At 44.5% G+C, this 14,805-nt stretch overlaps 1 protein-coding gene across 3 annotated transcripts in view; it reads right to left on the reverse strand.

Annotated features, from left to right (window-relative positions):
* The window catches only part of elmo3 (engulfment and cell motility 3), a 119,189-nt gene that overhangs the window by 41,895 nt on the left and 62,489 nt on the right, over nucleotides 1-14,805 (reverse strand). For all 3 annotated transcript variants that reach the window (XM_078211135.1, XM_078211136.1, XM_078211137.1), the window contains exons 8-12: nucleotides 10,892-11,043; nucleotides 9,959-10,037; nucleotides 8,944-8,994; nucleotides 7,917-8,039; nucleotides 1,783-1,914 (exon numbers count right to left, since the gene is read on the reverse strand). In XM_078211135.1, coding sequence (XP_078067261.1) covers nucleotides 1,783-1,914; nucleotides 7,917-8,039; nucleotides 8,944-8,994; nucleotides 9,959-10,037; nucleotides 10,892-11,043 — 537 coding nt within the window. The remainder of the gene's footprint in view (nucleotides 1-1,782; nucleotides 1,915-7,916; nucleotides 8,040-8,943; nucleotides 8,995-9,958; nucleotides 10,038-10,891; nucleotides 11,044-14,805) is intronic.

Genomic DNA, 14,805 nt, shown 5'->3' on the forward strand with positions numbered 1-14,805 from the left:
TGAGAGACTAGGATCCGAGGGCACAGCCTCAGAGTAAAGGGACTATCTTTTAGAACCAAGATGAGGAGGAATTTCTTCAGCCAGGGCGGAGTGAACCTATGGAATTCATTGCCACAGAAGGCTGTGAAGGCCAGGTCATTGAGTGTATTTAAGATAGAGATAGATAGGTTCTTGATTGGTAAGGGGATGAAGAAATTCCTCATCTCAAGAATGAGGTAAAGAATGAAGCAGTGAGTGTGCCCTATGGTATGGGCGGCACAGTGGCACAGCGGTTAGCACTGCTGTCTCACAGTGCCAGGGACCCGTGTTCAATTCTAGCCTTGGGTGACTGTGTGGAGGTTGAACATTGTCCTGTGTCTGCATGGCTTTCCTCCAGGTGCTCCGGTTTCCTTCCACGGTCCAAAGATGTGCAGGTTAGGTGGATTGGTCATGCTAAATTGTCCCTTAGTGTCAAGGAGATTAACAGGGTAAACACTTGGGGTTACGGGGATGGGGCCTGGATGGGATTGTTGTCATTGCAGGCTCGATGGGCTGAATGGCTTCCTTCTGTATTATCGGGTTCTTTGGTTCTAATCCCTAAGTACAAGTCTCGATTTTGAGTTAGATGAAACACAGGTTATTTTCTCCATCTAGTGTCCCTGACTGGGGCAGTACGTCCACTCTTAAGAAGACGCAACCATGGAATGAGAGAAGTCTTTCTGACCCATCAAATGCCTACTTTCCACAAACAATGCCGAGCTGTACTATTGAGGACCCAAACCATCCCATCTTCCAGGGGGGGTTGGGAATGAATCCGTCCCAGCACACTTAATGGGAGAAGGAATTGTCGAAGAGACTAGTGATTGGAATGATTCCAGGTTTGAATGATTCAGGACCAGTGAATTAAAGAATCAGGATCAACTTAAAATAAAATCCTAACCAAGTCAGTCACAAGAAAGTCAACAATATGGAGGACGCTGTGCTAAGAGCGTATTTGACCAAACAAGGGAATTAGAATCTTAGGCCTTGAAAACCAAACTCATTTCAATGGGAAACATTGAAACTTGGATAGGGCTCACCTTGCTCTGCCCCAGAACCTTCCGCGGGTTTGGTCAGTTTTACATCAAAATGGCTATGTACGCTCATGGAGAAGGACAAATCAGCAACCTTAACTCCCTTTATCTTAAAGAAAGAGGTTCATGAAGGATATGGGCAATATTGAGGAGTATGCCTGGCCCAGTGGCTCACTAACAGATAGAGCAAGACAGAGGTCATGGGCCATGTATCAATGGTGAACCAACGGGACTTCAGTCAATATATTTCAGTTGCACTGCACAACACTAATGTAAAAATATTACTGCTAATTTATTGGCCAGGTAATAAAAAATACAGTTCACTCATTATACAACATAGAAATAGCCATTCAACCAAATTGGGGAAGCAGTTTTAATCTGCTGTGAAGAAGCTGGATTTGAGGATTCTCAGTGAACAGAACATCATTGTTGTACCTGACAGGATTTCTTTTTTCTAGGATATGACAGCAACACAACTTGGTCCTCATCATTTGTGGGCAAAATGGAGGATAAATTGGCAGGACTGTAGACAGGAGAGAAAACCAGCCACCTTTCCTTTGCTTGAGGGATGTGATGTTGTAATGAGGATTTGCCAATAACAGCAAACTGGGCCAGAGTCTCGATTTATAAGGAGATTGTTCAAATTGGACGGTGGAAGTCGCCCAGTTGGATGACAATCCTCAGACAACATGAGCTCCCCTTAAAGGAGAAACAATGTGCTCAAACTCACAGGGAAACCAAGCTTCTTGAACTCTCTGGCACACAAAGATTTTCGCCGGTCTGTGTTAAAGTTCCCGGTAGAGGTATCAGCGTCAGATTCGAAGGCAGCTTGGCGCAGATTGTGTATCATATCCCGTTGCTCCTAAAAAGGAAAATAAAGAGACAAACAAAGGAGAAAGTGGAAATTAAACGTGGATCGATAAAGAATTATAGGTCATTAGTAAAGTTAGGGCTAGAGAGGGATGGAGCTGGACTTTGGGAGAATGGATGGGCCAGACATCAAGAGTGGGAGCCTATAGCTGCCCATTGTTTTCATCATAGCAACACCCTGACCAATCAGAGTCAACTTGTCAACCAATCAGCACCTTTTTCTCCTGTAGTATAAATTGTTGTGATTATTTGAAATTTGGTATTCTTGCATTTGTCCTGGAGAGTGCAAAATGAAAAGCTTCAGCAACATGTCTCTTTTCAACAATATTCAAATTCTCTACCAAGGAGATGAAACATTCCAATTGAGAACCAGTATTTTAGACAGGTTTAACATAATTTCCTTATGTACCCCTATTGATAAAGCTCAGGATGCCGTATGTGTTATTAACCAGAATAGGGGAGATAGTGGTATTGTCGCTGGACTAGAAATCCAGATGCCCAAGGCAAGCTCTGGAGGCCTGGGTTCAAATCCCACCATGATGGATGATCAAATTTGAATCCAGTAAAAATCTGGAATTAAAATCTAATGATGACCATGAAACCATTGCCCATTGTCGTAAAAACCCATCTGATTCACTGAAATCTGCCATTTCTCAAATGCCCTCTGAGATGGAGCTCCGCCCCCCGCCTTTATAATTGTACTCTTGTCTCTCTGCTTTCTTCTCAGCAAAATCAATCACTTTACATTTCTCTGATTCCAATTTCATCTGCCATTTGTCTGTCCATTCCCTCAGATTGAGAGCAGGCACTGTTCTCCTCATTGGCAGCCAAGTCAGGTCCAGTACTTCACCAGGCACTGCCTTAAACAACTAGGCCAGGAAGAGAGCCTCCGTATTTGAATTCAATCAGTGGCCCTGTACGCCTCTGACGATTGGCTATCTGGCATCTTCAGTCCTTCAATCTTTGGCTATTTTCTTGTGGCTATGGTAAAGTAACTGTCCGTGTGTGTGGAAGTGAAAGGGAGTGAGAGACAGTTCCTATGGCTCTCGAGAGGTTTATGCATCACTGTGAATTGTCTGGGGTCCAGACTGAGTAAAATCAGATGTTCTTGGTCACTATTGGGCAGTCTGATGGAAATGATTTACGTGAGGAGCGTGTGAGTATTGGTGTAATGATGTTGCGGAGCAGGTAGAAGGGAAACAGAAAAGTGAAGTCATTGAGAACTAAGGAGGCTCCGAATGCAGGAAGGGAGATTGTAAGGTGGGACATGCAGGGAGGTGCTTGGGCCACACAATGTTTGTCGAAAGTATAAATTGTTTAATCGACCTTAAAGCCATTGCACCGAATTGCAAGCATCTTCACTACTAACTGATCACTTCCATACTCACACACCGTGACCGAATTCAAAGACATTCCTGTATTTTCAACCTGGGCTGGGGCTGTCCAAACACAGTGGTTAGCACTGCTGCCTCACAGCGCCAGGAACCCAGGTTCAATTCCGGCCTTGGGTGACTGTCTGTGCAGAGTCTGCAAAGTTCTTCCAGCGTCTGTGTGGGTTTCCCCTCTCAGTCCAAAGATGTGCAGGTTAGATTGATTGGCCAAGCTAAACTGCCCCTTAGTGTTCTAAAGATGCGTAAGGCGAGTGGTTTAACCATGGTAAATGTGTGGGGTTACGGGGATAGGGCAGGGGGAGGGTGGGCCTGTGGAAAATGCTCTTTCAGACAGGTGGTGTTGACTCAATGGACCGAATGGCCTCTTTCTGTGCTGTACAGCTCTATTTAGAACCCCCAGTTGACTGTGAGTGAGACTGCCGCTCTCCATTTGTCAGCTGCATTCCAATGAGTCCAAAGCTCTGCTGAATTGACACATCCCCTTAAAACTGAATGAGGCAAAGCAGCTGAGCACAGCAAACAGTGGAGCTTTGGGATGACGGAAGCCCATGGGATTAAAGGGACATTGGCAGTGTGGATACGATGTTGGCTACGACACAGAAGGCTGGGGGACCAACAGTGAATGCTTGTTTTTCAGATTGGATAGAAGCAGACAGGAGCTCGGTCCCCACCGACTGGTATTAAGATTACTGATCTTGTTAATTTATATTAATGATATGGATCTGAGAGACAATTTCAAAGTGTGGCATAAAATTTGGCAATGTAGCAAACAGCGAAGAGATTTCAAACAGACTTCACATGTACATAGACTGGTGAAGACACACACTCACACGCAATCTCACTCTCTCTCTTACTCCAGGGCCCAAAATCGACAAGAATAGGAAGGAAGGTTTACGGACAGGAAATGTGTTTCTAACCTGAGATAATTGGATAGGCTGGGGGTGGGAGCTAAGCCAGTCGTTATAAATTACATGTTGCAAAGGAAACGTGCTGAGGAATCACGTTGCCAATCCTGCTGGCCCTTAACTGATGAGGAGATGCCGGCGTTGGACTGGGGTAAACACAGTAAGAAATTTAACAACACCAAGTTTAACAACACCTTCTTCACCTGAAGAAGGAGCTTAAGGCTCCGAAAGCTTGTGGCTTTTGCTACCAAATAAACCTGTTGGACTTTAACCTGGTGTTGTTAAACTTCTTACGGCCCTTAACTGATGCAGTCTAAAAGCAAACTCACCTGCTTCAAGGCAAGTGGCTGTTTGTCTGTGGCAGTTTCTAATGCTTGGGACAGTGCTGTGACTTTTAGATGACTTAATGGAACAGACATTTTTTGGGGTGTGCAGAAACATTAAATGATTACAGCACAGGTCATTTGGGCCATCATCCCTGTGCCAGCTCTTCAAAAGAGCTAATTAATTCCACTCTCCCGATCATCTGGCATAGCCATGCAAATATTTCTGTTCTATTATACATCTAGTTCCTTTTTCAAAGTTATGATTGAATCTGCTTCTACTGCCCTTGCAAGCAGTGGGTTCCAGATTACAACAAATTGCTGCAAAAATACTTTTTTTTATCTCCCCCTCCTTTGTTTACCCCCCACCCCATGGTTTGTGGATGGTTTGGGGGAGGCAGTGCAGCTAAAAAAAAGCAAGAGCATGCCAGGAAATCTCAGTATCTGGCATTGTCAACACCCAATCCTGTTTCCCTATCCCCAGTACTCACTGACGTACACTGGATCCCGGTCAATCAATATCTTGATTTTAAAACACTTACCCTGGTTTTTGAATCCCTCCATAGTCTTGTCCATTCCCTATTTCTTCAACCTTTTCCCTCACAACCCTCTGAAGATATCTGCGTTCCTTGATCCTGGCCTCGAAACATTCCAGATTTCATTCTACCACTGATAACCATGCCTTCAGTTTCCCAGAGCCCAAGCTGTTGACTTCTGCTCCTAAACCTCTCCACTTTGATTTAAGACGATCCTTGACCAAACTTTTGCTCGTCTCAACCAAGGTCATGTTGTATTTTATTCTATAGGTAAAGGTAAAGTTGCCTTAGTTCCAGATGACCATAGGCTACTTTCCTCTTTGAGGGGGAGAGCTGACTGCTGGTGATTTAACCTGAGGATCACCACACCTCAGGCAAGGGGCAAGGTTCAGAAGGCGGTGGCTTTCATGAATAACCTATTATTCTATCGTGCCTCTGTGAAGTGCCTTGGGACATTTTCTGCTATATAATTCCAGGTTGTTGTTGTATCTATGTGAAACCCTTTAGCCTGGCTGGCACAGGTAGTGTGCAAAGGTTGAGGACTCTCACAATGGTCCTGTCAGTGCCGCTGTGGGATAATCTTTTTGAATCTATTTCCTGAGGCACACTGGAAGCCAAGTGTGCGCACACTCGCCTCACCTCATCTCACATCCACCGACACACGCACAGCTTTTCTCATTGGTTGGATCCATCATATCACCTGGGTAAGATGGCACTTCCGAATGGGCAGCTGGTCTCCCGCTGTTCATGGCTCTCGGGCCCATGAGGCTTACTCAATTCAGGCACCGGGAGGCCCAGAAGTCTGGAGTTAGGGGGTCTGGGGAGAAGACACCCAGCTGCTGTTCCCTCTGGGTTGAGTATGCTGGGGCTGGGGTGAGGGCAGTTGAGTTCCCGGTTATCATCTCCTAGGCCCAGATTCCCTGTCTTCGGGATGTAAGCTGCAGCCTGTCTGCATTGAGTTACCAAACATTATGTAAAGACTGTTTGTGGAGATTAAACATAATAGATGCAATGGGGGTTGGAGAAAGACTATCATTGGAGATTACAAATAGTATATAGCCTGTGGTATATTGAAGTATGTGGATTATACCATTAATATAAGCACTGAAACTGCATGGGCCTGACATGCATCTTCTGAAGTTACAGCATTACCAAATACAGTCAATTTCTCTCTTCTAAATTATTTGCCTTTGAAAAAATAACACATGTTCCTAAAGTTTAATGCAACGTATATTCTCAAGAGCTGAGTTCCAACTATAAAATATATTTCGAATAATGATGGTGTTTGAGAGAGTGAAGAATCGAAGATGTTTTATCTCGAGGGCAGTCCAAAGATAGGGTCATAAGAAAGTCACCAATAAATCTGATCAATTATTTCAGAGAAATGTTTTTATGCATGGAGTAGTGAGAGTGTGGAGCGTGATACCTCACAGAATGGCAGAGGCAATTAACATAGATAAGTAACATAGACAATAATTAACATAGATAATTAACATAAATAATTAACAAAGATAATAATTAACCAAATAATTAACATAGGTTCCTTTCAAATAGAGTGAGATAAACACCGAGGGTGAAAGGAAGAGGAGAATATGCTGATAGGGTTAGATGAAGAGGAGTGAGGGTAGGGTTGCTAACCATTCAGGATTGGCCCCAATCTGTTGGGCACTGTTGTGTGTGAACAAAGAAAACAAAGAAAGGTTTAGCACAGAATCAGGCCCTTCGGCCCTCCGAGCCCATGCTGATCATGATGCCCTAACTAAAAAAAACCTTCTGCTCTTACTCGGTCCATATCTCTCTATTTCCTCCCTATTCGTGTAGCCATCCAGATGCCTCTTAAATGTTGTTAATGTGCCTGCTTCCACCACATCATGTGATCCTGGACATGAAAAAAAAATACTGTTTCTATTTTGTTTTCTTTAAACATTTCTCTGCCAGATATAAAAATATTGAAAATTGGGTAGGGAATTCTCTGGGCCCTCTATCCCCCCCAGCGGGAATCGAGTTGGCCTGGAGAATCAGACATCGACAGAACGACAGCTTTTGGCAGGGTGTCAGTGCACCGTTGGCACTACTGAAGGAGGTGGCCTGAGGGGACGGTGGGGGTGGGGGGGGGGGGGGGGGGGGGTGGGGGGGGGGTTGCTGAGGGGAAGGGTGCCTGATTGCAGGGAAGACAGGTCATTTTCATGCATGTGTGGTGTGGGGGGATGGTGACCAGTTATTTTAGCGGTGGGAGAATCCTTCCCAAGGGGATGGTGGTGCTCTCCTTGTCAGCAAGGGTCACTATTTCCATGTTGAGAGGTTGGGTGGGGGGTGGTGGCTCTCTCTGAACACACAGATTGGGGTACCCTTTAAAAGTAACATCCCGATCTCGGATGGTCGGCGTGGCTCCTGTTATGCATATTGTTAGATGCTAAAGGTGGGTGAATCCCATGTGGGAGTTGCTGTCACTGACAGTGGGAAACACTCCAGTTTTCCCGCTGGTGGCAACACTTTGTTTTATTCCCCGGAGAAACGCAACCTGGAAAAATGGCTGTTTGGCTGACAATCAGTCATCCTCTGATTGGGTAATGAGTCTTTTTGCTTTCCAATTGGTGGAGGAAGGCAGTATGTCACAAGGGTGGACGTTGTTGGCAGAATAATGGCTGGAGTGTGAGAGCAAGTCATGTGATGAAACATCTCGAAATACATGTAATCACAGTTGGCATTGCTAAGTTACACAAACACCATGGATTCGCTAGGCTTGGTTCTCTGCTGTTAAGTTCAACCTCCCACATGTATGCCCCAAGACACGTAGCTCAGAAGCTTGGTTGCCAATCCCTGGAAAGCACAGATGTACCTGGTTGTAAGGGTCCATTGGAATCCTCATCCTGGGCTCAAGCAGGTTGAGGGAAATGGACTGTAGTACATACAAGTAATGCGCCATCTCATCCCGCATTGTAGCAGAACTTAGGATAATGTTCTATCAGAAAGAAACAAGATGCAACAAATCAGAGCTCCAATAAAACTGGGTATTCAGATCACCATAGTCCCCATTGTATCATAGGCTCTGCCACTTAAAGTGTAAGCCTGACACTCACTGCTACTCTTCCATTCCTATTTGGGGCGGCACGGTAGCACAGTGGTTAGCACTGCTGCTTCACAGCTCCAGGGTCCCGGGTTTGATTCCCAGCTCGGATCACTGTCTGTGTGGAGTTTGCACATTCTCCTCGTGTCTGCGTGGGTTTCCTCCGGGTGCTCCGGTTTCCTCCCACAGTCCAAAGATGTGCGGGTTAGGTTGATTAGCCAGATTAGAGTCCTGAGATGCGTAGCTTAGCGGGATTAGTGGGTAAATATGTGGGGGTAGGGCCTGGGTGGGATTGTGGTCAGTGCAGACTCGATGGGCCGAATGGCCTCCTTCTGCACTGTAGGGTTTCTATGATTTCTATGATGATGATTTATCCATAAAAGGGATTCCTCCAGATGACAGAGAGGACACTGTTACAAGCTATTGATACAATATGGAGAGCCACCTCAAACCTATAAGGCAGTTAGTTTGTCTGCCTAAACTACCAGATTAATAAACCTGTTGCTGATCAATCTTCCTGGTATAGTCCTATTCCAATGGTGACCTGTGACAGATATTTATCGAGCTCCCTGTCCAGTGTTTCATAAGAGTATATTGTTCTTTCCAACAGGACTGTCCAATCCCACGGCCCCTCTGATACCACTGTCCAATCCTGTATCACCTCTGATATGACCGTCCAATTCCGTATCTCCTCCGATAGGATTGTCCAATCACATAACCCATCCGTTAAGACTGTCCAATCCCTTACCTGCCCCGATAACATTGAGCAGTTTGAGCGATGAATTTGACTGAGCCTCACCTTGAAAACATGCTGCCTGAGATTTCTCTTACTGAGGAACGCCATTGTTTCCTAATCGAGAGAAAGAAATAAACATTGACGATACACGAGGTAGATTTCTGAAAGAGAATAAGGTTTGTGCTGCACAATTTGACAGAATTAAACTATCACACTGCTAAGGACCATTATAAGTTCCAAACTGATGTTATTAACTTCAAGTTGTTTGAAATTCTCCTCTTCCAGCGCTTCACCCTCCCTCTCCTGCCTCTTGCTGAGACATCGTTCCAGAGCCCTTGACCGCTCAAAGGGCCATTATCCTCATTTGAAATTATATCGACAGGCTATCTGACCATGTGTGGCATCACAGCCTGACATACACGTATACACGCAGTACCATGATACAGGGAGCGGGTGGGAATCTGGAGGTAAAGCCAATGATCAGTCATGATTGTACTGAATGGCAGAGCAGGCTCAATGGGCTGAATGGTGTACCCCTGTTCCCGTTTATGTTATGCCCCGGTCACCCTGCACCCCCCAATAATAGGACAGTCCAATACCATATGCCCTCTGATAGGATGATCCAGCACTAAGGATTGAATGTGCAATTGGCTCAAGTCCATATGATCAGCACCCTGCTGTCATTCCATGAGGTTTAAGAATGCAGTGATACAAGAAACTGCTGAGTGCTGAGGAAGTGATAGGGCTTGAGCTCCTTGGGTCCACTGGGGCACAAAGCATACCATTCACATTCCAACTCTGACAGAGGACAATCTTTCTCTGAGTAAATCCAAGTGTCACATGGTGAGATACAGAGTGAAGCCAATGGCCGACTCACCGTCAATACACCTCAGCACCAACTACAGAGCACACATTTACTCCAGTGATGTGATGTGGTGCCTGCCAACACCAGCTGTTCGAGTGGACTCCAGGCAATGTACTGTACTTTGTGTTGAACTGTGAACGGTATTGTGCTTGTGAGGAGTGATATGCCCACATAGAGAGGGGTCAGTGCCAATGCTATAGTTTGGAATATTACCTTTCTCTCATCATCCTTTGAACTCAGTAGCAGGGCAATAATCAGAGCCATCGCTTTCGTCTGGATCATTTGGTTTGTCCTGAAAAGCAAAGAAAGGCAGGAATTACCTGTAGAGCAGATACCCAGCAACACCACCCAATGGGCAGATACCCAGCAACACCACCCAACGGGCAGATACCCAGCAACACCACCCAATGGGCAGATACCCAGCAACACCACCCAATGGGCAGATACCCAGCAACACCACCCAATGGGCAGATACCCAGCAACACCACCCAATGGGCAGATATCCAGCAACATCACCCAATGGGCAGATACCATCGCTTTCAGCAACACCACCCAACGTGCAGGTACCCAGCAACACCACCAACGGGCAGATCCCCAGCAACACCACCCAATGGGCAGATACCCAGCAACACTGCCCAATGGGCAGATACCCAGCAATACCACCCAACTGGCAGATCCCCAGCAATACCACCCAATGGGCAGATACCCAGCAACACCATCCAATGGGCAGATACCCAGCAACACTACCCAATGGGCAGATACCCAGCAACACTGCCCAATGGGCAGATACCCAGCAATACCACCCAATGAACAGATATCCGACAGCATCACCCATCACCTCAGTGCGATGTCCAGATATCAGGGCATTTTATGGATTTTGTTCTACTTGACACAAGGCAATAATTGATCACCATTTTCAGGTAGGCCCGAGAGCACTTTAGGAAATGATGGGAAAGGTCATCCATTTATGGCCCTCACATGATCTTTGGAGGGGAAAAAACATGGGTTGTGAATGCCTTTAAGCATACAGGAACAGGTGAATATCAGACAGGTAAAAGAGTTTGAAATTTTGTGTCTGAATTAGGTAAGAATGGGAGTTGGGCCCCGGGGCAGGTGCACTCCTGTCCTGGTCTTGCTGTTACTTACACCTGTAGGTGAGAGATGAGCCTGTCCAGAGGAACCTCATTCTTAACCAGTTGGAACAGGTGGTTGCTGCTGAGGACCATACTCTCCAGAATGGCCAGGGACAACTGCTGGATCGAAGCATCCATCGCAGACTTGTTCACAAACCCTGCAATCTACACACAAAAGCAGACAGATACACAACAGGTCAATAAACTAGTCACTTTCAATGTCTAAGTGTTATCCTTTTAGCATATTTTATCAAATCAAGGCAAGGAAAATTAATGCCATGGCTGGAACACTGTCCAATTTGAACGCCAATTACTAACATCAACCAAGGGGTTAGATATAGAGAAAGCTCCTACTATACTGTCCCCATCAAACGCTCCCAATACAGGTATGCACGGGGTTAGATACAGAGTAAAGCTCCCTCTACAATGTCCCCATAAAACACTCACAGGACAGGTACAGCATGGGTTAGATACAGAATAAAGATCCCTCTACACTGTTCCCATCAAACACTCCCAGGATAGGTACAGCACGCGGTTAGATACAGAGTAAAGCTCCCTCTACTCTGTCCCCATCAAACTCTCCAAGAACAGGTACAGCACAGGGTTAGATACAGAGCATAGCTCCCTCTACACTGTCCCCATCAAACACTCCCAGGACAGGTACAGCATGGGGTTAGATACAGAGTAAAGCTCCCTCTACACTGTCCCCAACAAACGCTCCCAGGACAGGTACAGCATGGGGTTAGATACAGAGTAAAGCTCCCTCTACACTGCCCCCAACAAACACTCCCAGGACAGGTACAGCATGGGGTTAGATACAGAGTAAAGCTCCTTCTACATTTTCACAACAATGATAAGACCATAAGACATAAGAGCAGAAGTAGGCCATTCAGCCCATCGAGTCTGCGCTGCCATTCACTGAGATCATGACTGATCTGATATGAAAATTCTCAACTCCACTTTTCCGCCTCGTCTCCATAAGCCTCAATTCCGTTACTGATTAAAAATCTGTCTATCTCAGCCTTGAACATACCTCACAACCCAGCCTCTACAGCCCTCTACAGTAAAGAATTCCGCAGAATCACTATCCTCTGAAAGAAGAAATTCCTCCTCATCGCCCAAGTACAAGCACATAAAGTCCCCCCACTTCATCAGGAGGCTATCTGGTGAGAATCTTCTTGTTAACAGATTCATTCCCATTGCTGTTTGTTAGAGGCTGAGTCAATTGGGTTTATATTCTCTGGAATTTAGAGACTGAGAGGCAATTTCAATGAAACCTATATAATTCTGAAGGGGTTTGATAGGGTGAATGTTGGGAGATTGTTTCCTCTGGCCTGGGAATCTAAAACACAGGGGGCACAGTCTCAGGATAAGGGGCTGATCATTTCGCACTGAGATGAGGAGAATTACTTCACTCAGGGTTGGGAATCTTTGGAATTCTCTGCCCCAGAGGATCATGGATGCTCCTTATTGAATATATCTAAGGCTCGAATTGACAGATTTTTGTCTCTCAGGGAATCATGGGATGCGGGGAGCAGACAGGAAAGTGGAGTTGAAGCCTAAGATCGGCCGTGATCATATTGAATGGTGGAGCAGGCTCGATGGGTTGTGTGGCCTGATCCTGCTCCTATTTATTATGTTCTTATCTTGCTATATGCAAATTATAACACGAGGGACTATATTCCAAAACTCAATTAGCTGCTGTGAGGAGCACTGGAGCACCCTGATTTTGTGAAAGGTGCTGTTTCAATCCAAATTATTCCATTCAGGATTGTTCAGCCCAAAACATCCTCGGCTCCACAACCCTTTGCAAAACGCAAATACAAACATGCAAATTAGGAGCAGGAGTAGGCCACTCAGCCCCTCGAGCCTGCCCCACCATTCAAGTAGATCATAGCTGATTTGATTGTAATCTTAACCCCACATTCCTGCCCCCTCCAGATAATCTTTCATCCCCCTGTTAACCTATCTATCCAGCTCTGCCTTAAAAATATTCAAAGACTCTGCTTCCATTGCCTTTTGAGGAAGAGTCCTTGAGAGAAAAAATCTCTTCTCATCTCTCTTAAATAGCAACCCATTATTTTCACACAGTGCCCCTTAGTTCTAGAATCACCAATAAGAGGAAACATCCTCTCCACATCCACGCCTCAGGATGTTAAAGCTTTAGATCAAGTCACCTCTTACTCTTCTAAACTCCAGTGGATAAAAATCTTATAAGACAATCCGTCCATTCCTGGTGTTAGTTTAGTAAACCTTCTCAGAACTGTTTCTAATACATTTACAGCTTTTCTTAAATAAGGAGACCAATACTGTACACAATACTCCAGATCTGGTCTCACCAATGCTCTGTATAACTGAAGCATAACTTCCTTACTTTTATATTCAATTCCTCTCACAATAAGTGATAACTTCCAATTAGCTTTCTTAATTACTTCTGTACCTGCATACCAGCCTTTTGTGATTCATGCACTAGGACACCCAGATCCCTCTGCCTCTCAGAGCTCTGCAATCTCTCACCAGTTAAATAATAAGCTTCTCTTTTATTCTTCCTGTCAAAGTGGAGAATTCACATTTGCTTACATTACACTCCATCTGCCAGATCTTTCCCCACTCACTTAACCTATCGATGTCCCTTCGTAGTCTCCTCGTAGCTTCCTCACAATTTACTTCCCATCTATCTTTATGTCATCAATAAATTTCACAACCACACTTCAGTCTCTTCATCCAAGTAATTTAAATAAATTGTAAACAGTTGAAGTACTGATCCCTGTTGCACACCACTCGTAATATCCTGCCAACCAGAAAAAGACCCATTTATGCCAGCTCTGTTTCCTGATAGCCAGCCAATCTTCCATCTATGCCAATACGATACGCCCTACACCATGAGCTTTTATTTATCATAATAACCTTTGATGTGATACTTTATCAAATACTTTCTGGAAATCTAAGTACAGTATATCCACTGGTTCCTCTTTATCCACAGCACATGACTCCTTCAAAGAACTCCAATAAATTGGTTAAACATAATTTCCCTTTCACAAAACCATGTTGACTCTGCCTGATTAACTTGAATGTTTCGAAGTGCTCTGCTATAACCTCTGTAATAAAAGCTTCTAACATTTTCCCTACAATAGATGTTAGGCTAACTGGTCTTTAGTTTCTTGCTTTCCTTCTTCCTCACTTTTTGAACAAAGGGGTTACATTCATTATTTTCCAATCTAATGGAATCTTAATCTGGGGAATTTTGGAAAATTAAAACCAATGTATCAACTATTTCACTAGCCACTTTTTAAAAGACGTTTTTAAGAAGTCCATCCAAATCCAGGGATTTGTGAGGCCACAGCCACAACAATTTGCTCAATAAAACTTCCCTGGTGTTTGTAATTTTTCTAAGTTCGTCCCTTCCAGTTCCTGATTTACAGCTATTTCTGGGATGTTACTTGTAACCACTGGGGTGAAGACCGATGGAAAATACCTGTTCAATTCATCCTACATCTTCTGATTTTTATTATTAATCCCCAGACTCACTTTCTATAGAACCAACACTCACTTTGTTAACTCTTTTTAAAATTTAAGTATCTATAGAAACTCTTACTTTCCATCATTATTTGCTGGCTAGTTTTCTCTCGTACTCTAGAGTTTTCCCTCCTTATTAATCTTTTTGTCATTCTTTACTGTTCTTCATATTCTTTCCAATCTTCTGACTGCTGCCCATCTTTGAGCAATTATATGCTTTTTCTTTAAGTTTAATATTGCCTTTAACCTTTTTAGTTAACCACAGATGATGGGCCTTTCCCTAGGAATTTTTCTTTCTCATTGTAATGCGTTTACTCTGTGTATTCTGAAATATCCCTTTAAATATCTGCCACTCAATCTCTATAGATCTATCTGTTAAGCAGATTTGCCAGTTCACTTCAGCTGGCTCTG

The sequence above is a fragment of the Mustelus asterias genome, chromosome 4 (genome assembly GCF_964213995.1).
Source record: "Mustelus asterias chromosome 4, sMusAst1.hap1.1, whole genome shotgun sequence".
NCBI classification, from domain to species: Eukaryota; Metazoa; Chordata; class Chondrichthyes; order Carcharhiniformes; family Triakidae; genus Mustelus; species Mustelus asterias.